The following is a 26,009-nucleotide window of genomic DNA, read 5'->3' as shown; positions in this document are numbered from 1 at the left end:
GGGAAAAAACAGACTGGAGCCACCTCTGAAGCTGACCACCGTAAGACAAGGTGAGTCTGAAAATGGGGTCACAACCACTGTCATGACACTCGATAGTCTATGTCCACAGCCATACACTAGCAGGTCATCCACAATACAGGCTGGACAGTGCACTGTGAAGTCATCTCTGAAATTCTTTCAGTGCCACAGATTTTCCAAAGGGAAGTTTGAGCCACCAATATTTCCCCTAATGAAATCTTGAACCTAGTCAACTTGCTGCTCTGCTTATCTAAGATCGCATGCCAGAACCCACTCTTAACATTTAGCTAGAGAAAAAACTTAGTGTTGTGTAAATTCAGAAAAATATCCTCCTGGTTTGGTATTCTGTAATGTTTTTGATGGAGAGCCTGGTTGAGTGATCTTGGCTCTGCGTATAGTCTGATCTTCCCACTGGGTTTTCTAACCACCAGCAGTACTGATATCTACTCTGACAGCTGCTGTCTCTTAACCAGAATCTTGTGAGTCTCTAAGTCTTGTAACTCTGCTTTAACTTTGTCCTTGACAGTGAGTGGCAAATGCTGCAAATCACCTAGACCGGCTGGATAGCAGGGTCTGCATCTATGTGCAGCTGCCTGTCCCATCTACCATACCTAGTGAGAGGTCCAGAAACTGGTCACATACCAGGTGCTTGTCCACTTAGGGGGTAATTCTCTATAAATTGTGTAAAGCTAGGCACTGGGATGATGCACGCTGAGCATGAATTCTATATCAGCAATTGCGCAGATAGAATACTAGCGTGAATCTGTAGTTATGTGCCTAAACACCTACACTAGCTTAATGGCAGTGTAAATACTTGCATCTAACTGTTGGTATTCTTTAATCTGTGCACACAAGTGCTGGGTACAACCCTGACCCACCCATGCCTCTTCCAGGTCAATACTCCCTTTGCACTTATGCGTTTTGGATTTTTGTACACAGTTTATAGACTACAGACTTAGGGCATAAGTACATAAGTAATGCCACACTGGGAAAAGACCAAGGGTCCATCGAGCCCAGCATCCTGTCCACGACAGCGGCCAATCCAGGCCAAGGGCACCTGGCAAACTTCCCAAACGTACAAACATTCTATACATGTTATTCCTGGAATTGTGGATTTTTCCCAAGTCCATTTAGTAGCAGTCTATGAACTTATCCTTTAGGAAACCCTCTAACCCCTTTTTAAACTCTGCCAAGCTAATCGCCTTCACCACGTTCTGTTGGAATGTGTTGTATTTTACATGCATTGCCTGTCACCTATTATTTCTCTGTGATTACTCTGTGACCTCTGATGTGAATTACTTAGAGAGGTCACACAGCTATGCAACTTCCTGTGGGGGATAGATGCAGCACATGCAGCACATGGAGCACATGGAGCTCATGATCTCTCCTAACCTGAGAGGATCTATGGTGGTGTGAGCATCCATTACCATCTAAGCACATGGAAGGAGCTGATAATACAAATGTATAGTAATATGTATATATAAGCCTGTCTGATTATAATCTAACTACAAACTGTGAGTAAACAGATGTTTTGTTACTTCAACTTTAAAGTGACTCAGCAGTGAATTATTCAGGGGTGAATGAGAGAGAGATGAAGAAAGAAATTAACATTTCTAAAGCTGAAGCTGTGTGTACTAAAATCTGCTAATTATTTACTACAAATAATCCAACAAAAGGGTTATGGGCCCAGGGCCAGGAATTGAAAAAGAAGAGAAATATTACCAGGCAGAAAAAAAAGGCCACATTTTTCTCTTAAGTTTTAAAGGAAAGATTCAGTCTGTCTCTCTCTCCCCCCACACAGCAGACAGAAGGCTAAGAAAATGGCTGAGGGAAGAAATTCACTATTGTTCTATTCTCTCAAGGTGCCTAAATTAACTGAGTTTAATTATCAGCAGTGGGAATTAAGATTCATATGTCTCCTTCGAGCAAAAGGATTAAATATATGCTTAGACCAAGACAGAACAGCTGAAAATATGGCTGAATGGGACAATGCAAACTATTATGTGAAGTGCATGCTTTTGGAAGCTCTCTCAGAGAAACAAGCCATATTAGTGGAGGGAAAAGATACACCAAAGGACATTTTATATAAACTGAGAACTATGTATGCAACTACATATGCAAAGCAGCAACCAATTTGGTTGGCAGAGTTGAATGAAACCAAATTAAGGGATAAAAGTAAATGTAATGATCACATTATGCATCTTATGTCTTCATTTCAAAAGCTAGAACTTTCTGGAATTCCCATGTGTGATGCATTGAAAAGAGCATTTCTTTTTACCTCACTATCAAAGAAGTTTGATGTTTTTAGGTCTGTAAATGAGGCCATTGAAGGGCAATCTTTTGAACAGGCAACATCAAAACTAAGGCAGGAATGCATAATAAATGATTCTGAGGAGATGTGTTCTCAAAGCAAGTCAGAGAGAAATGAAACAAATTTCTTGGCAAAGAACAGAGGAAGGCGGAGCTATGGGAAAACTCCACCCAAGGGCAAGCTGATTTGCTACTCATGTGGAAAGGAGGGACATGTATCTAAATGGTGTAAGGAAACACAAAACACTCCCTCTAGCTCACCTAAGCCAATGGAACTAAAGAATTTTCAAACCAGGAAATGTATGAAGGACAAAGATAAACACAAGGGCTTTCTAATGGCAGAAAAATCTTTGACTATGGTAAATAATAATTCAAATGAAAGTACTTGGATTTTGGATTCGGGGAGCACATGCCATTTAACCAATTGTAAGGATTTCTTTCAGGAAATGTGTCCAGAGGAAGGTATTCTTAAAACTGCAAACGCAGGGACTGCTAAGATCCAAGCAAAAGGTATTGGATTCTTAAAATGCAAAGTGTCTAATGAAGTTAAAGAAATTCCTGTAAGTGATGTCTTGTATATTCCCCAAGCAGTTTGCAATATGCTTAGTGTATCTACATTAGATAAGAAGGGATTTGCGATTCATTTTGAAAACAGTAAGTGCACAATCTCTAAAAATGATGAAGTGTATGCTGAAGCTTTTATGCATAATGATGTTTATAAACTGAGCATTTCAGGTGAAGCCTCACATATGGCGCAAGTAAGGAAGAATGATGGTAAATGTAGTCTGGAAATCTGGCACCGCCGCCTGGGACATCGTGATTCTAAGGTGATCCAGGACCTTTACAGTAAGCAACTAGCCACTGACATTCAGATAAGTGCAGATGCTGGTAAAATGGAGAAATGCATAGACTGTGTTACTCAAAAAGGTGTGAGACCCTCATTTCCTGCATACACAGGAAATAGGAGTAATAAAGTGCTGGACTTAATACACAGTGACTTATGTGGACCGTTTAATATCCCATCATTGGGAAATAACAGATTTGTCCTAATATTCTTGGATGATTTCTCTAGATATTGTGTGGCCTATTTGCTGAAAGAGAAAAGTCAAGTCACAGACATGCTGAAGAAATACGTAGCCATGGTGAGCAATAAATTTGAAAGAAAACCAAAGGTTCTTCAGACCGACAATGGTGGTGAGTTCACTTCACAAAGCATGTGCACATTTCTAGAACAAGAAGGCATTCAACATATCACAACAGTAGCTTATACACCAGAGCAAAATTCTGTTGCAGAGAGAAAATTTAGGTCAATTGTGGAAATGACCAGGTGTATGCTGTCAGATAGCAATCTCCCTAAAAGACTATGGGGGGAAGCCATTCTCACAGCAGTGTACCTACAAAACAGAATGCCAACTAAAGGCGCTGAGCGCACACCACATGAGACATGGCATGGTAGGAAGCCAAACCTGTCACACATAAGAACATTTGGAAGTACAGCATATGCTCATGTACCAAAGCAAAGAAGGCATAAGCTGGATTCCACAACAGAAAGGGGCATTTTAGTTGGCTATACTCCAGGACACAAAGGATATAGAATTTTAAATCTGAAAACTGGCATTGTTGGCATAAGACATGTTACATATTTTGATGAAAACAAAAGGGTTGATAAAGGCTGGATTATCCCAGATGAGCCTTATCATCCAGAATATGAAACTAGAACCATAATAGACATGCCAGTGTATATAAATGCCATACCAAGGCAGATGTCTGAAAGCAACTCACCTGTATCTAACGAGGAACAGGCAGAGGAAGCAGACACAGAAAGGATCATTGAAGAAGACAGTACAGTTGGAGAAGGGGAATCAATTGGAGAAGGACTCTCAGATTTAGAGGATGCGGAAAGGTCGGACCAACCTGTAGTCAGACGCTCATCCAGGGAAAACAAAGGTGTTCCACCCCCAAGACTGTCTTACCTAACAAAGTCAGCAGAAGCTCAAGAGCCCTTAACATGGGATGAGATTGAGAAAATGCCAGCAGAAGAAGCTGCTGAATGGCATAAAGCTGCACAAGAAGAAATTGATGCATTGGATAAAAATAATACTTGGATTCTTACAAAATTACCTCCTGGCAAGAAAGCTATAGGATGCAAATGGGTATTCAAGTTAAAAAGGAATGCACAAGGAAAAGTGGAAAGGTATAAAGCCAGATTAGTGGCAAAGGGATATCTTCAAAAATATGGAGAAGATTTTGATGAAGTGTTTGCACCTGTAGTGAAACACACGACAATTAGAACACTTCTGAGCATTGCAGTCTCAAAAGGCATGCAAGTCAACCACATTGATGTGAAAACAGCATTTCTTCATGAAGATATAACTGAAGACTTGTACATGGAACAACCAACAGGTTTCATAAATACAAAACAAAGACAGCTAGTGTGTAAATTAAACAAAGGTCTTTATGGATTAAAGCAAAGTGCAGAATGTTGGAATGACAAATTGCATGAAATATTGACAAATTTAGGATTTAAGCAAGGTGAAGCAGATAAATATTTGTACACTAGGTGCACAAATGGACAATATGCATACATTTTAGCTTTTGTTGATGATCTGCTCATTGCAAGCAAAAGTGAGCAAGAGTACAAGGACATTGTAAAGTGTTTAAACCTCAATGTTGAGATAAAAGAACTGGGTAATGTGTCATACTATCTTGGTATAGAAATTGAGAAACAAAATGATGGTTCTTATCTTCTAAGCCAGAAGCAGAAAATAAATGAGCTTATTGAAAGTTTAGGTATGCAAGATGCCCAAGTTGTAAGCACTCCCATGATCACTGATTTTCTGAAGGATGAAACAGTAAGAGAACCTTTACCAGATAACATCCAATATAGATCAGCCATAGGTAAGCTTTTATATCTAGCTACCACATACAGGGCTGATATAGCAAATGCAGTAGGAATTTTGAGCAGAAGGGTCAGCTCACCTACCAAATCAGATTGGACTGCAGTTAAAAGGATGGTAAGGTATTTAAAGGGTACCATTGATTGTAAATTAAAGATTTCAGCCAATAGTAATCCAAAACTAATATGTTACTGTGATTCAGATTGGGCAGGGGATCATTCTGATTATAAATCCACAAGTGGATATGTGTTTATGTATGGAAATGTACGCATTTCATGGGCCAGTCATAAACAAAGTATTGTGAGTTTGTCTTCTACAGAAGCTGAATACGTGGCCGTATCGGAAGCGTGCAGAGAACTGATGTGGATTGAAAAACTTTTGCTGGATTTCGGAATAGCTGAAAAGAGACCAATCCAGATAATGGAAGATAATCAGAGCTGCATCCGACTGTCACAGAATGACAAGGTTCAGTCACGCACCAAGCACATCGCAACGAAATACCACAACGTGCGAGAGTTGGCGAAAGAAGGGGTCATCAGTCTACACTATTGTCACACCAGTGAGATGACAGCTGACATCATGACCAAACCGTTACCCAGAGAACATTTTGTGAATCTGCGTATAAAGCTTGGACTTTGTATGAATAAATAATTGCATGACAGTTATGCATGAGAAGGGGTTTGTTGGAATGTGTTGTATTTTACATGCATTGCCTGTCACCTATTATTTCTCTGTGATTACTCTGTGACCTCTGATGTGAATTACTTAGAGAGGTCACACAGCTATGCAACTTCCTGTGGGGGATAGATGCAGCACATGCAGCACATGGAGCACATGGAGCTCATGATCTCTCCTAACCTGAGAGGATCTATGGTGGTGTGAGCATCCATTACCATCTAAGCACATGGAAGGAGCTGATAATACAAATGTATAGTAATATGTATATATAAGCCTGTCTGATTATAATCTAACTACAAACTGTGAGTAAACAGATGTTTTGTTACTTCAACTTTAAAGTGACTCAGCAGTGAATTATTCAGGGGTGAATGAGAGAGAGATGAAGAAAGAAATTAACATTTCTAAAGCTGAAGCTGTGTGTACTAAAATCTGCTAATTATTTACTACAAATAATCCAACACGTTCTCTGGCAACGAATTCCAGAGTTTAATTACACGTTGGGTGAAGAAACATTTTCTCCTATTTGTTTTAAATTTACTACATTGTAGTTTCATTGCATGCCCCCTAGTCCTAGTATTTTTTGGAAAGTTTGAACAGATGCTTCACATCCACCTGTTCCACTCCACTCATTATTTTATATACCACTATCATGTCTCCCCTCAGCCGTCTCTTCTCCAAGCTGAAAAGCCCTAGCCTCCTTAGTCTTTCTTCATAGGGAAGTTGTCCCATCCTCGCTATCATTTTAGTAGCCCTTCGCTGCACCTTTTCCAATTCCACTATATCTTTCTTGAGATGCGGCGACCAGAATTGAACACAATACTCAAGGTGCGGTCGCACCATGGAGCGATATAACAGCATTATAACATCCTCACACCTGTTTTCCATACCTTTCCTAATAATACCCAACATTCTATTCGCTTTCCGAGCCGCAGCAGCACACTGAGCAGAAGGTTTCAGTGTATTATCGACGACGACACCCAGATCCCTTTCTTGGTCCGTAACTCCAAACGTGGAACCTTGCATGACGTAGCTATAATTCGGGTTCTTTTTTCCCACATGCATCACCTTGCACTTGCTAACATTAAACATCATCTGCCATTTAGCCGCCCAGTCTCCCAGTCACGTAAGGTCCTTCTATAATTTTTCACAACCCTGTCCTGAGTTAACAACTTTGAATAACTTTGTGTTAACAGCAAATGTAATTACCTCTCTAGTTACTCCCATCTCTAAATCATTTATAAATATATTAAAAAGCAGCGGTCCTAGCACAGACCCCTGAGGAACCCCACTAACTACCCTTCTCCATTGTGAATACTGCCCATTTAACCCCACTCTCTGTTTCCTATCCAACCAGTTTTTAATCCACAATAGGACTTTTCCTCCTATCCCATGACCCTCCAATTTCCTCTGTAGCCTTTCATGAGGTACCTTGTCAAACGCCTTTTGAAAATCCAAATACACAATATCAACCGGCTCCCCTTTGCCCACATGTTTGTTTACTCCTTCAAAGAATTGAAGTAAATTGGTCAGGCAAGATTTCCCCACACAAAAGCCGTGCTGACTTGGTCTCAGTAATCCATGTCCTTGGATGTGCTCTGTAATTTTGTTTTTAATAATAGCCTCTACCATTTCCCCCAGCACCGACGTCAGACTCACCGGTCTATAATTTCCCGGATCTCCCCTGGAACCTTTTTAAAAAATGGGTGTTACATTGGCCACCCTCCAATCTTCCGGTACCACGCTCGATTTTAAGGATAAAATTGCATATCACTAGCAGTAGCTCCGCAAGCTCATTTTTCAGTTCTATTAGTACTCTAGGATGAATACCATCCGGTCGAGGAGATTTGCTACTCTTCAGTTTGCTGAACTGCCCCATTACGTCCTCCAGGTTTACCGTGAAGTCAGTAAGTTTCTCTGACTCGTCCGTTTGAAATTTCATTTCCGACACTGGTATCCCACCCAAATCTTCCTCGGTGAAGACCGAAGCAAAGAATTCATTCAATCTCTCCACTACATCTTTGTCTTCCTTGATCGCCCCTTTTACCCCTCGGTCATCCAGCGGCCCAACCGATTCTTTTGCCGGCTTCCTGCTTTTAATATACAAAAAAATCTTTTTACTATGTTTTTTTGCCTCTAATGCTATCTTTTTTTCGTTACATGCAGAATTGCTAATTAGGGCCAATTAACGTCAACACCAATTACAGGTGATAAATTATTTATTTATTTTAAAAGCATATACCACTGAATCAAAAACATACATTACAAAATTATATATCACATACAATCATTTATATACACAATCACAGGCAAATTCATATTATATCAAAAGACACAGACTCCAGAAACTCAGTAAAAAGCAGCCACAAACAACTGTGTTTTAAGACATTTCTTAAAGTTCATAACATTAATACAAAGCCATAAGTGTCCTGCAAGAGTGTTGCATACCTGCAAAAATGAAGGAAGAATTTCTACTATCTAGATAACGTGTCAGCATCACAGGATCTAAAAACAGCAGCATTGCTGTTGTTAATGCCAATTATACTTTAGTTTAAGGCCTTCAGGCATGATGCCCCAGATTATTCATCCAGTCTTGCAATTCCTTACACCCCTAGTCAAGTCCTTCGTACCATTAACGACGACCAATTCCCAAATCAGCGCATCTTGAATCAACCAGGCACAGTGCCTTTTACTTTTTGTCATTCTTTACCTGTAATAACTTCTTTCTTTCAATCCATAGCAATTTATCATTTAAGAGTTTCAAATTGGATCTTAAAACCTGGCTGTTTAATGAAGTTTATAACACCTCGTGCTGAATCCTGGATCATCTGACATGAGTTCTACCATGACCCTGACCTTTCCTTACCCCCTATTACCATTAATACCTTACCCCCTAATACCCTCCCTCTCTCTGCTGTATTCCTACTTTTGTGTGATTGAGTTTTTGTCCTATCTTATTTTAGAGTTCTTTTCCTGTTCTATGTTTTAGCCTGTATACCGCTCAGTTCTGCACCGTCAGTATGAGCAGTATAGTACATTTTTAATAAACTATCATCACGTTACACGCTTAACTGACAGTACTTTATAACTTGCATGCATAACTTTATGCACAAAGCATCAGGTTAAGTGCCACTCAGTGGCGATCCTAGCCGGCATGACACCCGGGGCGGCCCCCCCCGCCCAACGAAATGACCCCCCCAGGTGCACGCCACTGGGGGGGGGGGGTGCCACGGCACACGCCTGTCAGCTGAGTTCGCTGACTTCGCTAACTTCGCTGCAGCTCCCTCTGCCCAGGAACAGGAAGTAACCCCCCTTGGTATGCCACTGGTGCCACTGAATATCCACGAATAGCCCCACACATGTGATTTAAACAGCCAAGAGCCTCTACTGGCTATTTAAATTGTTTTGAATATCGACCCCATACTGTGAAACTGCAAAACAGATTCCCACCAACTTATGTGAGTAGAAATTCTATAAGTGGGTACATCCTTTTAAGTACTCCAATGCTGCACAGTAACAGCCTATTCTATAACAAAATCTGGGCACCCAGATTCCATTATAGATTAATAGCCTCACACAGCATCAAAACCCCTTGTATTTACCAAGTTACTTCAGCCATAGATCTCATGTAAGTGCGGATGCCCAAATGGGGCAAAAGCACACGTAAGTACAATATTCTGTAAGTCACGTGTGTATCCTGGAGCTCTGCCCATGTCCTTCCCATGCTTTATCCTCCCCTTGCATTTGTGCACTATAGCTTTTATACGCAACTGTATTGGATAGCGCTTAGGGTGTTTTACACATGCAATTGCTACTTTTTGTCTGCACTTACATTCTCAAAGAGGTGCATGACTGTGAGTGTCTAGTTATAGAACTGCCCTTCAGGTGACTATAATTTGCCCCATTGTTCTTTCACCTGCTGCCTGCTTTATTATATCGATCAAAAAACTCCATGTGGTTGGTGTCACAAATGCATATTTGAATTCATGTGAATGCCCACCTGCAAAGCATGTACCATTGAATATTGGCGCATATTTACAGAAAACTATGTAACTGGAAAATGGCCATTTACTTTGGTGTGTATCCACTTACATGAGCAAATAACTAGAATACTGACATTTATGTGCATTCTTTCCACTTAAATCTATCTGGGACCATATTGAATTACCCACTATTTGCCAACCTAATTATGCAGAATATAGTGGAGGAGTGGCCTAGTGGTTAGAGCACTGGTCTTGCAATCCAGAGGTGGCTGGTTCAAATCCCACTGCTGCTCCTTGTGATCTTGGGCAAGTCACTTAAGCCTCCATTGCCTCAGGTACAAACCTAGATTGTGAGCCCTCCTGGGACAGAGAAATATCCAGTGTACCTGAATGTAACTCACATTGAGCTACTACTGAAAAAGGTGTGAGCAAAATCTAAATAATAAATAATAGCATTGCTTTGATCACATTGAAGGTAGTGCTGAATATTAGGTTTCCCAGTGCTAACCAACTAAAAGTGAAATGACCAGACCATTTAGCATGGAAAAACACTCCTTGAACAAATCAGGTCCTCTACCCTACCCCTTCAAATCTCATCTCATGTGTGAAGCAACTTACAATTGTTTACATAGAAGTACTTTTTTTAATCAAGCTGGTCATATCCAAATACAACTGGGGCAATTTCTATATTTTTCTGACCATATATTCTTACCCCCTAATATTGAAAACCATTTAACCGGCCAGGAACAGCACCTGGCTGGTTAAATGATACACAGCGATAGCGATATTTAGTGGGGAATAACCATCTATCTCCTGCTGAATATTGAGAGCAGCTAGCCAGTTATATCGCCCAGTATAACTGGCTTTCTGCCAATTTTTAAAGCTGGTTTAGTGGCCATATTTGTCTGTGTGAAAATGTGGGATATCTTTGGATGGTTTAAAGATAACCAGTTAGCGCTGAAAATCGACTTAACCGGTTACCTTTAAAGTGGCCAAAAGTAAACCAGATATTCAATGCCACTCACCGGAAACAGCTCGGCATTGAATATCCAGGCTTAGCATCAACTGCAAGAGTTAGCTGGCCTAATTCCTGTGGTCTGAATATCGGCCCCTTGGTCTCTAAGGGCCTGATATTCAAAAGGGCTTAAATTGGCAGGAGAGGCACTTAACTAGGCAGTGGGGGGTGGGATCTTGGGCAGTTAGCAGTGATAATCAGTTGAGTAAGTGGACAAAATTAGGACAGCAAAAAAAAGGTCCTAACTTTATCTGCTAAGCTAACTTTGCACTAATGTGAATATTGGCCAGTGTATGGTTAACTTCCAGCATTGAATATCCAGGTTCAGTTCAGCCCTTGGCTATATGCGACTTAAAAACCTTGACTGTCACAGGCAGAATATTGACCCCTAAATTGTTGGTACGTGAGACTATTCTCTTTCTTCACACATAATGTAAAATAGTTGCTTGGTACTGACTCTTCAATTACTATTGCTGTTCTTGTGCTTTTCTCCTTTACCACAATGTCCAGTTTTCTTGCATCAAGCTTTCTATCTGTGAGAATAGGAACTTCTTTCGCATTCTCCACAATTCTGTTCAGTCTGTGATCCCAGTGTGACAGACTCTCTCAGTGTACCCTCTTAATTTAAATATAGATAGAGGAGATAATGTACTGCTACCTTTCTGATTTTTCGTAATCTTTTTAGCTTCTTCATTAACTTCTGGGATCTATATCCAGCTGCATTGGGTTCATGAACAAGTTCAACATGGCAGCAGGGATTTTATGTTAATGTGCAGTGTCTCTGTCATTCAAGGAGTTTGTAATAGTACAACACCTGCATACATGTTTTGCTTATGACAGGACTCCCCAAATTCATCCTAGACACCATAAAGTCTAAGGGCATAGCCATGGATGGGCCTGGGCCCCTCCACTTTTACCTCAGCCCTGTTCCCCCCTCCCCAGCAGCCGGGCACATCATTGGTGGAGCCAGTGGGGATCCCCAAGCATTGCCAGATGAATAAAACTGGAGCCTATACCAGATGAGCTCTGTAGTGCTGTGAAAAACAGCCATGTTCAGTTCTTGCTGGAGCACTTCCTGATGCTGATCTCATGTACTCCACAGGCTGGTTGTTCTGGTCACAGCAGCTCAAAGTGCTGTCACTGACTACTGGCTTCTTCATTTCAGTTAAGGTATTTTTAATTTTAATTTTGGTGAGGGTGAAGGAGAGAAGAAGAAAGGGAAAGTAAGGGGAGGCAGAGAAAATGGGGTACTCAATGCCTACTGCCCCACCATGTTAATCGTTGGCACCCCCAAAAGGAGGTTAAGGCGATTAACTTAGCGGACTTCAAAAAAGGGTTGGACGGCTTCCTGGAGGAAAAAGCCATAGAATGTTATTCAATGGACAAGGGAATACAGTATTTCTAGGATGGGTGGGACAAATTGCTTGTTCTTTTGGCTGCTGTCGGTGACAGGGTGCTGGGCTCGATGGACTCATGGAGGGGGATAATTGAATGGCGCCGGCCATCTCCGGGGCTGGCTCCGCAAGTGGGCGGAGCCAACCGCATTTTCGAAAAAGATGGCCGGCCATCTTTTGTTTCGATAATACGGTTGGGGCCGCCCAAATGTCAGAGATGGCCGGGCTTGAGATGGCCGACATCGGTTTTTGCCCATAATGGAAACTGATGGCGCCCATCTCAAAAACGAACAAATCCAAGGCATTTGGTCTTGGAAGGGGCCTGGATTTGTAGTGCACTGGTCCCCCTCACATGCCAGGACACCAACCGGGCACCCTAGGGGGCACTTCTAAAAAGTAAAAAAAAAATTAAAATAGCTCCCAGGTGCATAGCTCCTTTACCTTGGGTGCTGAGCCCCCCAACCCCCCCCCCCAAAACCCACTACCCACAACTATACACCATTACCATAGCCCTAAGGGGTGATGCGGGGCACCTACATGTGGGTACAATGGGTTTGTGGTGGGTTTTGAAGGGCTCCCATTTTCCACCATGTGTAACAGGTAAGGGGAGGATGGGCCTGGGTCCGCCTGCCTGAAGTCCACTGCACCCACAAAAACTGTTCCAGGGACCTGTATACTGCTGCGATGGACCTGAGTATGACATTTGATGCTGGCATAGAGGCTGGCAAAAAACATTTTTAAAGTTGTTTTTTTTAGGGTGGGAGGGGGTTAGTGACCACTGGGGGAGTAAGGGGAGGTGATCCCCGGTTCCCTCCGGTGGTCATCTGGTCAGTTCGAGCACTTTTCTGGGACTTGGACCTGAAAAAAAAAGGGACCAAATAAAGTGGACCAAATTCTTGTCAAGGCCTTCTTTCTTTTTTCCATTATCGGGCGAAGCCGGCTATCTCAACGCACGCCCCTGTCCTGCCATCGTCCTGCCTTTGCTACCGTGCCGGCACGCCCCCTTGAACTTTTGCCTGCCCCACGACGGAACGCAGTTGAAGCCGGCCAAAATCGGCTTTCGATTATACCGATTTGGCTGGATTCAGTAGATCACCGGCCATCTCCCGATTTGTGTCAGAAGATGGCCGGCGATCTTTTTCGAAAATAAGCTGGTTGGTCTGTCCCAGCATGGCGATGCTTATGCTTATGTACTTATGTAATTTCTGGCTATACCACTGCTGCAGCTAATCTGGCTTTCAGAATACCTGCAATGAATATAGAAAAGATAAATTTGCATATACTGAGGGGTCAATATTCAGCTGGCGGCAGTGAGCATCTTTTTTAGTCATTGCTGGCGTTATTTCTAGAAACTCATGGAATATCTGGGTTTATGCAGCCGGCTATCTCTTATGCAGTTGTGTGATATTCAGCACTGAATATTGGCACTTAACCACAGAAGTGCCAATTCCGCCCATGGACCACCCACATAATAGCTGGCTTTTGAGTTTAGCACTCTGTGATGATATTCTGTGGCGCTAACCAGTTAAGTGCCGCTGAATATCAGTGGATAGCCCAGTGGTGTTCCTAGCTTGTTCGCCACCCAGGGCGGGTCATCACTGCACCGCCCAGTGCATCACCCCCCCCCCCCAAGGCGCACCCCCCCAAAGCGCATCACCTGAACTTTCCTCCCAGCAAGGGGGTGCACGGAGCAGATGCATGGCTGTCGTCTCTTCTGGTCCCCTGCCATGAAACAGGAAGTAACTTTCAAGGGGCAGGGGACCAGCAGAGCCAATAGCCATATGCCTGCTCCATGCACCCCCTTGCTGCCTGCATCTAAAGTGGACCGCCTCCACCGCCCCACTCTTGGTATGCTACTGGGATAGCTCTGCACAAATGATTTAACTGGCCAGGAGCTGTTTCTGGCAAGTTAAATTGCTTTGAAGATCCATCCCAGAGTCTCCAATAGGGGTTGCACCCAGAAAATTTTAATTTCATGTAATTTCCTGTCATTTTGGGTCAGATTGTATAAATCGTGCTCAAAAATGGACACCAGAAAAGACTGGCACCATGCACGACTCTATAGAATTGTGCTTAGTGACCTGAGCATGTATACTCTGGAGGAAAGGAGAAACAGGGGTGATATGATACAGACGTTCAAATATTTGAAAGGTATTAATCCGCAAACGAACCTTTTCTGGAGTTGCGAAGGCGGTAAAACGAGAGGACATGAAATGAGATTGAAGGGGGGCAGACTCAAGAAAAATGTCAGGAAGTATTTTTTCACGGAGAGAGTGGTGGATGCTTGGAATGCCCTCCCGCGGGAGGTGGTGGAGATGAAAACGGTAACGGAATTCAAACATGCGTGGGATAAACATAAAAGAATCCTGTTTAGAAGGAAGGGATCCTCAGGAGCTTAGCCGAGATTGGGTGGCAGAGCTGGTAGTGGAAGGCGGGGCTGGTGGTTGGGAGGCGGGGATAGTGCTGGGCAGACTTATACGGTCTGTGCTAGAGCCGGTGGTGGGAGGCGGGGCTGGTGGTTGGGGGGCGGGGATAGTGCTGGGCAGACTTATACGGTCTGTGCCCTGAAAAAGACAGGTACAAATCAAGGTAAGGTATACACAAAAAGTGGCACATATGAGTTTATCTTGTTGGGCAGACTGGATGGACCGTGCAGGTCTTTTTCTGCCGTCATCTACTATGTTACTACTATGTTACTATGATTCCCACATCCTAACTTTGGGTGCTGAATCCTAGTGTATATGCCGGCACCCAAGCTGGGCGTGAAGACCCAGTATTCTGTAACAACATGCACAACCCCTGACATGCCCATGCCCTCCTTCCCCATGGTCAGATCCTATTTTGAATTGCACGCGATGGGATTTGGGCACCATATGTTATAGAATAGCATGCAGCCAGATGTGTGTACAAATCCTAATTGGTGCCAATTAACATCAATAATTGGATGTTAGTGGCCAATTATTGCTCATTAGCCAGTTAAGTTGTGAGCATATCTTGGGATTGTGTGCAAATTTAGGCAACAAATCTGGGTGTCATATATAGAATCCGGGGATTGGAGGGGGAGGTCCAGGCATTTTTTCATTACAGGAGCTATGTTGTCAGGAGTGAATGCTCTCTCAGAAAGACTGTGCACCCTTTAGAAAGAGTTCACACTTTTTGCAGTGTACACTGTTCCTGAAGAGTGTTTCGATTTCTTAGAGAGTGTGCACTCATCCTGGAGAGTGTTCAGTCTTCCTAGAGAGTGTGCACTCTTTCTCTAGTGTGTTCAATCTTAGTAGAAAGTGTGTACGGTTCCTAGAGTGTGTTCAGTCTTCCTAGAGAGTGTTTAGTCTTCTTAGGGAGTGTGCACTCTTGCTGTAGTGTGTTCAGTCTTATTAGAGAGTGTGCATTGTTCCTGGAGAGTGTTCAATCTTTCTGGAGAGTGTGCACTATTTGCAAGTCACTTAACCCTCCATTGCCCCATGTAAGCCGCTTTGAGCCTGCCATGAGTGGGAAAGCGCGGGGTACAAATGTAACAAAAAAAAAAAAGAGAGTGCATTATCAATAGCAAATGAAAACAGATGAAATTTCCTGTTTTTCCTGCTCATTTTCATTTCTCAATGATATGGATAACTTTATTAATATTTCCCATTCATCTCAAATGAGTGGATGAATAAAAAAGCACCAAGGGCCTCTGGAGCTAGGATAGTGATTCTTTATTCAAAGACCCGAAACGGGCTGTGCTTCAGCATTCCTGGCTGCTCTTGAGCCATTTTTGTGTCTCCTTGTATCACATTGAGGGGCATAATCGAACGGGGTGCCCAAGTTTTCCCGAGGGCGTCCTTGCAGGGCGTCCCCGTGAAGGGGCAGGGAAACCCGTATTATCAACACAAGATGGGCGTCCATCTTTCATTTCGATAATACGGTCGGGGACGCCCAAATCTCAACATTTAGGTCGACCTTAGATATGGTTGTCCCCGGTTTTCAATGGAAACCGAGGACGCCCATCTCAAAAACGACCAAATCCAACTCATTTGGTCATGGGAGGAGCCAGGATTTGTAGTGCACTGGTCCCCCTGACATGCCAGGATACCAACCGGGCACACCCTAGGAGGCACTGCAGTGGACTAACTGATGCACTAATTAAACGGAAAAGGCCCTTCCCTTACCAATCCCTTAGCGATTCAGAAAGGAATGGGCATGCATGAAGGAAATCGCATGCAAATGAGCTATTCACTGTTAGCTCATTTGCACACGAATTCCTTCCTAAGGAGGGGAAGCCAGTGCAGAGCAGCCAAGCATTATGCGTGTCTGCTCTGTGTATGCCAAAGATGGCTTCATACATGCAGACAAGCTGTGTGTATAATAGCCATCTACAACCTTAAATAAATTGCCATCTACAACCTTAGAAAAATACAAGCCCAGGTGAAAACGTCCAAGTGCTCGTCAGGGATGTCTTTTTTTTTTTTTAGAGTATGGGTGAAGGACATCCTTCGCTATGCCTCCGTCCCTGCAATGGGAGTCCAGAATGTGGATGTTTCTGTGAGGATGTCCATGCCTGGATGTGTCTGTGAGAAGGACATTCATGCCTGCTGTGCCTCTGACATCCCCTTTATTTATTTGGGTTATGGATCACCAATAGCACCAGTGAGATTTGAACTGGCCACCTCTGGATTGCAAGACCAGTGCGCTAACCACTAGGCCACTCCACTCCATTCCCTTGAAATTTGGCTGGCCCTGTGGGGGGGGGGGGGGGGCAGTTCGGGACGTCCAAAATGTTTGAAAGAAGGATGTCCATGCCTTCGCTATGCCTCTGTTGACACACACATACCTCCCTTCCCAGAGACCTGCATACTGCTGTGATAGACCTGAGTATGACATTTCAGGCTGGCAAAAAAAAGTTTTTAAAGTTGTTTTTTTCAGGGTGGGAGGGGGTTAGTCACCACTGGGGGAGTCAGGGGAGGTCATCCCCGATTCCCTCCGGTGGTCATCTGGTCAGGGGAAGGAAGGAAGAAAGGGGGGAGATGTTAGACTGGGATGGGACAAAGCGGAGCTGGGGGCAGACCATTCCCTCATCTCATGCAGCAGACTGTCTTGGGCCGCCCCACCTGAGTTCATTATTTTATTCTTTTTATACACAATTGCATATATTTGTATGTTTTAGGTATATACTACAGACCCCTGACACAGGCAGGCATGCCGAAACATGGCCTGTGTCGGATCTTTGAATAAAGAATTGCTATCCTAGCTTCAGAGGCACATGGTGCTACTTTATTCTTCTGTTCGCTGCTTTTATACTTTGAATTTCCCTCTCTCTTTCCTTTTTGTCAAATGAATGCACATCCCTAGTCTTTGGTGCATTTAAATCTATCTCCTGCATATTTATCATGGATATCCCAAAATCCAGACTAGCTGTGGGGTTCCAAGGATATGTTAGTGATGTCCTGTTTTATGAAGACCACTGATTTTATGAACTTGTCAGAAACACTCTCTTGCCTTTTGTTCCTAAAACTTGGCAATATTCTTATTTTATTTTCACAGCCCAGAACATCAAGCATTTCCCAAAGCTGAGGATGCTTGATTCCTCTGAAAATAATTTGAAGGAAGAAGGCAATGGTTCTGTTACTATGTTAGGTAAGAAAGTGGAATTCTCTGTTCTGTGACTGTTTTAAATGGCACTTTCTAACCACTTTCACTTTTGTTTAGTTGACAGCCTGAATGGCTTTCCAGACATGACAGTACTGATGCTACCTTGCGGATGTGACGTTAGGCTCTGCCTAGACACTTTATTGCAACACCTAATACAGATGCCTCGTCTAGTCAGACTGGGGCTGAAGAATTGGCACCTGACAGATACAGAGATCTCAAAACTCTGTAAGTAAACTGGTATTTCACATAAAGAGTGGTTTTGAAAGATTACATCTACTAAAGACAATGTAGAAATTGTTTAAATCAAGTTTCCAATGTATTTAGATTTATCTCAAACACACTGATTTTGGAAAACCGTGAAGTACAATCATCGTTATTCATTTTTGATAGTCTGAAAACTGGACTGGCCACATGATCCCCCAAGCACTAAACTGTAAACTATTGAGTTACATCCTCCTCCTGCCTCTAGTTAGAATGCACTGTTTTGGAGCAGGTATAAATATGTGTGTCAACATTTACAAAGGATAGTTCCAGGACCTTATTGTATAAAGGCACTTAGGAGTCTGTTTGGCTGTACAAAACAGGCTTCAAATAGATGCCTTTTTGAATTTCTTAGATTGGCATCTTGTTGATATATTTTTTGTCCCCTATTCACTCACATGACATTAAACTTTCTTCTGCATCTTTTATTGCTGCTTAAATTGGGCCCAATATTCAGGAAATGTTGACAGGCTGTTATTCCAAGGGCTTGTGCTCCTAACTTTGAGAGATATTGGGTCAATATTCAAAGCGATTTAACTGGTCAGAAACAGTTGCTGGACAGTTAAACCGCCTGTTTGGGGCTAACTGCTAATTTTCAGCAACACTTAACTAGTTAGTGCCACTAAAAATAACCAGTTAGTGCTAAACTGAAAACTAACTATTTGGGGGGCATTCCAGGGGTGGAATCAGCACTTGCTGGTTAAATGCCAATATTCAGCACTTAACCAACCAGGTTAACTGCATAAATAGGACTATTTAAAAGTTAGTCCTGTCTTTATGCAGTAACCCATAGCCAGTTAAGTGCTAGATATCGCACTTAGGGGCCATTTTACAAAAGCGCTGTGGGCCTACCGCTATCTTGCTGTGTGGGAATTCGGCTCTACCGCCGGGATCCCCTGGGAGCCCAGCAATAGTTCTGGCTCCTACCACACGTTATTTCCGGCGCTAGAAAATAGTTTTGTATTTTCTAGCACTGGGGGCGTGCCCAGCAGTAATCGGGCAATACCACATGCTGTCCGGTTATCAATGGGCTACTGCCAGAGCCCTTTCTGCCTCCTAAATAGGAGACGATAAGGGGATCCCCCAGTACACCAATGCCTTTGCTTAGCACACAGACATTTCCTTCCCCTTCAAAGAAAAAAGCCTTTTATCCCTGGTGGTAAAAGGTGGCCTCAGTATGCAGCCCCTTTTATCACCACTTGGTAAAAGGAGCCCTTAATTGGCTATGCATTAGCCAGCTCCGTGAACCCAGAAATTTAGTGCTGGTGCCCAGACATGGCTTTGGCATTGAATTTCCAGGTTTAACGTCAGCAGCGGTCAGCAAAATGCTGATCTCCACTGGCTGAATATTGGGCCCTTATGTTCCTAAATTGTCCTCTTTGAAAATTTACTGGTACTGAGTGTTCAAAATGTCACTAAGATGACAATTCTATAGGTGGGCACCTCTTTTTAGGTGCTTTGATGCCATGCGAAGAGATCCTAGTCCATAATGGAATCTGGGCACTCACTTCTTATTACAGAATACTAGCCTAACTCAGAAGGCATCCAGTTATACCAGTTATAGACTTGGCATGTTTGAGTGCCTAAATGCTGCAAGAGTGCATGAAACTTAGTGGGGAGGAGATTGTATATTGGGGAAGAGTCAGGGAGTCACACTTAAGGTCGATGGGGCCGCCACTGGTCCCCAGGCCTTGCAGCAAAGAACATTGGACTATACTGTTTATGGCTGCCTTTTGGTCTTTTAGACTACTGTAAATCTCATCATGTGATCATTTGATAGACGTAGAATATGTTATATAAACTTTAGAGTTAAAATATTTCATGCTCCCACCTATCCCACCCCCCTGCCCTGACCCCCACAATTTTTTCTCCTTTAGTTTTCACAGGTTTTCTCCTGCTGCCCCAACATATAACCACCTGAAATTACTAAAAACTAACTTGTTCAAAAAGGCTTATCCTAACAATCCAACTTAAATGCCTTAACCCAGCAACACAACAAAACCAAAGCTCATACTGGACATACTGGACATTACCTAACTCTTCTTACGATTCCCCAATGTGTCTGTCACACATGAACTTTACTTTACCACAACCTCACTTTGTATTTGTTAAAACCGGTATTGGCGATCGCCTCTACGGTACTATGTAAGCCACATTGAGCCTGCAAATAGGTGGGAAAATGTGTGATACAAATGTAACAAATAAATAAATATCCTGAAATGTCCTTTCTTTTCAACAACCCACCCCAAGCCCATCTCTCTCTAGAAACCTTCCCCCTCCAAAAGCAACTGACACACAAATTTACACCTGCTCTGAAGCAATGGATCCTGCCTAAATGCTGGAGAATGATGAGGGTAATAGTTCTCAGTCTGGTCCTTGGGGGTGTAAATGTGTACATGTATTCTATGCGTGTATATGTGTATTTTATAAAACATGTGAGTATATCTCACCTCTGCCTCTGCTCCACCCAAATGATGAGCCTGGCAATGCCCACACATGGCACACGTATAAAAATGTGCTGTCTTGTCACTATGCAGACTAATATGTACTATACTGCAAGGTGATTTTATAAAAGACCCTTTCTGCATATAAAACAGTGTTTATAAAATGACCTTCATAAAAGAAGCTTAAATATACACCTATTTAGGTTTCTCACTTGGAGGGGCATAATTGAACGAAAACGCCTATCTCCATGGGCGTTTATCTCCGAGAACGGGTCAGTGAAGGGGCGGACCGAACCATATTTTCGAAAAAAATAGACGCCCATGTTTTATTCAACAATGTGTGAGCTGGGCGTTTTTGTTTTTCAGCGATAATGGAAAATGAAAGCGCCCAGCTCAAAAACGAATAAATCCAAGACATTCATTCGTGGGAGGGGCCAGGATTCGTAGTGTACTGGTCCCCCTCACATGCCAGGACATCAACCGGGCACCCTAGGGGGCACTTTTACAAAACCAACAAAACAGGTAAAAGAGCTCCCAGGTGCATAGCACCCTTCCCTTGTGTGTTAAGCCCCCCAAATCCCCCTCAAAACCCACTGCCCACAAGTCTACACCATTACTATAGCCCTAAGGGGTGAAGGGGGGGGCACCTACATGTGGGTACAGTGGGTTTGGGGGGGCTGGACGACTAATAAGCATTAAGCAGCACAATTGTAACAGGTAGGGGGGATGGGCCTGGGTCCACCTGCCTGAAGTCCACTGCACCCCCTAACAACTCCTCCAGTGACCTGCATACTGCTGCCAGGGAGCTGGGTATGACATTTGAGGGTGAAAATAAAAAGTTGTGAAACATCATTTTTTTGTGGTGGGAGGGGGTTAGTGACCACTGGGGGAGTCAGGGGAGGTCATCCCCGATTCCCTCCAGTGGTCATCTGGTCATTTAGGGCACTTTTTGGGGCCTTATTCGTGAAAAAACAGGGTCCAGGAAAAGTGTCCTAAATTCTAGCTAAAAACGCATACTTTTTTCCCATTATCAGTGAAATGCGCCCATCTTTGTTCGGCAGATAACCACGCCCCAGTTCCGCCTTCGCCACACCTCTGACACGCCCCCATCAACTTTGTCCGCATCCACGACGGAGTGCAGTTGAAAACGTCCAAAAATCGGCTTTCGATTATACCGCTTTATTCGGTTTTGTGAGATAAACGTCCATCTCCCGATTTAGGTCGGAACTTGGGCGTTTTTCTCGTTCGATTATAAGCAGGATAGTCATCCTGTTATAAAATCAAGCCTGTGATTGAATGAATGCATATTTGTTACAAAGGGGTCAATAATTAAGCCCTGGGATATCCAGTCACCATCAGTGTTTACTTAAATGTCGGCTGCCATGATTTATTTATACCTGGAAATTAACTGGTGGATATTCGGCCCTCGGGAGGCAGGTCAGCTAAGTGCCACGATTGACACTGAACCCAGATATTTCCAGTGACCGGCTTTGAAGATCCATTTTTTGTGTGGCCAGCTTAAACTTAACCGGCCAAGTTAATGTTCAGCTCTGGCTGATTAAATTTATAGTGGCCAAAGATAGGACAGCTATTTATGCTGGCTGATTTGGCTGCTAAACTTAGCTGGCAAAGTGCTGAATATTCGCAGCTAGCTGGTTATATCACGCAATATAGCCGATTAGCCACTATGGTCCAGATTCTATATATGGCGCATGAAAAATCTGTGTGGAGAACATTTCCGCCTAAGTGTATTCTATAAGCAGCGCCTAGAGTTAAATGCGGTATATAGAATACGCTTAGTTGATATCCTAGCGCCTAAAACTATGCGCATCCATTTACACCAATGAAAACATGGTGTAAATCCCGGCACGTAGATTTAGGTGCAGTGGGCCATATTCTATAGCAGTGCACGTAAATTTCCGAATGCCCATGAAACACCCATTTCCCCACCCATAACCATGCCCTTTTATGCCTGCGTGCATTAAAATTTAGGTGCAGTGTGTTACAGAATATGCTTAGGGAGTTGTGCATGTAAATTCTAATTATTGCCAATTAGTGCTCATTATTGCTTGTTAAGTGCTGTTAACAATGCTGATTGACTTGTTAAGCCAATTAAGTTACATGCATTGTTATAGAATACGCTTGGATTTTGGCGCAGAACGCTAGGCATGCTATATACTAGAATCCGAGGCCGATTGAATAGTGTTAAATATCGTGGCGTAGCCATAGGTGGGCTTGGGTGGGCCAGGGCCCACCCATTTATGGCTCAGGCCCACCCAACAGTAGCGCATGTTTAGTGGTAACTGGTGGAAATCCCAAGCTCCACCAGCTGAAGATTTTCCCCTGATGGTAACAAAAACGCTACTCTCCATGACACCGACACCTGCGCATGCTCAGTTTTCAGTGCATGCCTGCTGCCAAGGTGGAAAGAAGCGTTTTCCCACCAGCTGAGATCTTTTCTTGGGGGGGGGGGGGAGAACACTTGGTGCCCACCCAATTCTTGCCTAGGCCCACCCAAAATCTGTTGTCTGGCTACGCCCCTATATCGAAGGGTAAGTGCTTTTATCCAGATACTGGCGAGTGCTGAATGTCCAGGTAAGTGCACCTGCTATCTAGTTAGCAGCAGTATTTATTCCATTAAATGGATGGCTAACAGGATAAAGTTAGGACCACCTAAGCTCTGCCCTGGTACTATCTGAATATTCCTTTTACTAGTACTTATCCATCTGAAATGGGACAATACAACTGGCACTTTTTTTTCCTGTTGTCATTCAATAGTCTATGCTCTCTGCTCTTCTATTTATGAATAGGGTATTCCTTTCTGCTTTCTCAATTTATAAACTGCAACCTGCCTTGTTATGCAAAATGAAGGGTGGTTTATTAAATCACAAATAAAAAGGAACATATCTGCAGCTAAGAACCAGATAAATGCCTTTGAATATTAGCCCAAATGATCTTACACAGATAAATTTGTGTTTACCTTTGTATTCTGATAATTCCTCCCCTCTACCACATGCATGTAAAAGTGTGCATTCTGTTCCACAGGATGTATGGAACAAAAAAGGACAGAATTGGGTCAGGAAGATGAATGTTCAAACAGAAATTTTATGTTCGGATCTCAGCTCATGTATTCAAGTACATACTTTACACCTGCAGTTCAAATGTATGCTGGTAACACAATAGCTGTCTTGTGCACTCTAGCTGCATTTTGAGAGGGAACCTCTGTGAGGAGTACCCCTTTAAAAATGAGCTTGTAATCTTACAGGTACAGCTACAAAATTCCAGCGGGTGCAAAACATTGCAGGCTTCATGGGGAAAATGAGACATGGGTTGAAAAAAGAGAATCTTGTCTAACATAATTTATAATGCTCTTGAGGATTTGGGTGCAAAGCATGGTAGAACATTCACTGTTGGCCTTGGACTACTACACGCTTCTTTTAATTTCAGCTGCCTTTTTCAAGGAGAACTTGAAAGACCTACAGCAGTTGGACTTAAGTGGAAACTGTGTGACCAGCGATGGCTGGCTCTCCTTCACCGAAGCACTGAGGGACCTGAAGGAACTGACCACACTTGACCTCAGTAGTGAGCACAGTCTTCAGCCCTATGCAGGCCTCGTTCTGGAACTCAGTCGTGTAATATCCAAACTGAAAGGCCTTCAGAAAGTCAGGCTCTGTGGCTGGCAGCTAGACAGCATTGACCTGCAGAAAATTAACAGTGCGAAAGCCGGCTGTGAAGGTGAATTCCAGTTACTGACTGCCTAAAACCTCACAGCTTATGTGTTCCTGTTATGTTTGTACAACAGAAAGGCAGTTTATCAAATCCATTTTACTAAGCATGAATATAACTCACCTTGAAGTACTGAAAAGGTGTGAGCTAAGTCCAAAAAAACACAACACTGTTGTACTTCCCAAACTAAGCACCAGGGCCGGTCTTAGGCCAAGGCGACCGAGGCGGCCGCATAGGGCCCCGCGCTTAGGGGGGCCCCGCGCAGCGCGCCTCAGTCAGCCTTGACCTAGTTCCGCCCGGGGATCGCCGCCGCTCGTCCGAACTGCCCGCCCTCTTCTCTCCCCCACGATCGATCATCGATCCCTTTCCTTTTTTGCTTTTAAATTTACCTCCAGTCCGGCAGCGTCAGTGAAAGCGCTCCTAGCCAGTAAAAGCGCTTCTCTTCGCTGTGTCCCGCCTTCTTCTGACGTCAGATGGTGGATGGTGTTGGAATAATGTATTGTATTTTACATGCATTGCCTGTCACCAATTTTTTCTCTGTGATTACTCTGTGACCTCTGATGTGAATTACTTAGAGAGGTCACACCCATGCAACTTCCTGTGGGGGTTAGGCACAGCACATGGAGCTCATGATCTCTCCTAAGCTGAGAGGATCTATGGTGGTGTGAGCATCCATTACCATCTAAGCACATGGAAAGAGCTGATAATCCAAATGTATAGTATTATGTATATATAAGCCTGTCTGAATATAATCTAACTACAAACTGTGAGTAAACAGATGTTTTGTTACTTCAACTTTAAAGTGACTCAGCAGTGAATTATTCTGGGGTGTATGAGAGAGATGAAGAAAAGAAATTAACATTTCTAAAGCTGAAGCTGTGTGTATAAAATCTGCTAATTATTTACTACAAATAATCCAACAAAAGGGTTATGGGCCCAGGGTCAGGAATTGAAAAAGAGAGAAATATTACCAGGCAGTAAAAAAGCCACATTTTTCTCTTAAGTTTTAAAAGAAAGATTCAGTCTGTCTCTCTCTCCCCCCACACACCAAACAGAAGGCTAAGAAAATGGCTGAGGGAGGAAATTCACCATTTTTCCACTCTCTCAAGGTGCCTAAATTAACTGAATTTAATTATCAGCAGTGGGAACTAAGATTCAGATGTCTTCTTCAAGCAAAGAAATTAAATATATGCTTAGACCAAAACAGAACAGCTGAAAATATGGCTGAATGGGACAATGCAAACTATTATGTGAAGTGCATGTTTTTGGAAGCTCTCTCAGAGAAACAAGCCATATTAGTGGAGGGAAAAGATACACCAAAGGACATTTTATATAAACTGAGAACTATGTATGCAACTACATATGCAAAACAGCAACCAATTTGGTTGGCAGAGTTAAATGAAACCAAATTAAGGGATAAAAGTAAGTGTAATGATCACATTATGCAGCTTATGTCTTCATTTCAAAAGCTAGAACTTTCTGGAATTCCCATGTGTGATGCATTGAAAAGAGCATTTCTTTTTACCTCACTATCAAAGAAGTTTGATGTTTTTAGGTCTGTAAATGAAGCCATTGAAGGGCAATCTTTTGAACAGGCAGCATCAAAACTGAGGCAGGAATGCATAATTAATGATTCTGAGGAGAAGTGTTCTCAAAGT

The 26,009-nt window shown here is 43.0% G+C and overlaps 1 protein-coding gene across 2 annotated transcripts in view; it reads left to right on the top strand.

Annotated features, from left to right (window-relative positions):
• Nucleotides 1-24,576, top strand: part of NLRC4 (NLR family CARD domain containing 4) — a 71,758-nt gene extending 47,182 nt beyond the window's left edge. For both annotated transcript variants that reach the window (XM_030195449.1, XM_030195448.1), the window contains 3 exons: nt 17,813-17,905; nt 17,978-18,145; nt 24,073-24,576. In XM_030195449.1, coding sequence (XP_030051309.1) covers nt 17,813-17,905; nt 17,978-18,145; nt 24,073-24,386 — 575 coding nt within the window. In that variant the 3' untranslated portion in view covers nt 24,387-24,576. The remainder of the gene's footprint in view (nt 1-17,812; nt 17,906-17,977; nt 18,146-24,072) is intronic.
• The last annotated feature ends 1,433 nt before the right edge of the window (nt 24,577-26,009 follow it).

The sequence above is a fragment of the Microcaecilia unicolor genome, chromosome 3 (assembly GCF_901765095.1).
Source record: "Microcaecilia unicolor chromosome 3, aMicUni1.1, whole genome shotgun sequence".
Classification (NCBI taxonomy): Eukaryota; Metazoa; Chordata; class Amphibia; order Gymnophiona; family Siphonopidae; genus Microcaecilia; species Microcaecilia unicolor.
The sequence above is the reverse complement of the archived record's forward strand: the minus strand, read 5'-3'. Positions and strand labels throughout refer to the sequence as shown.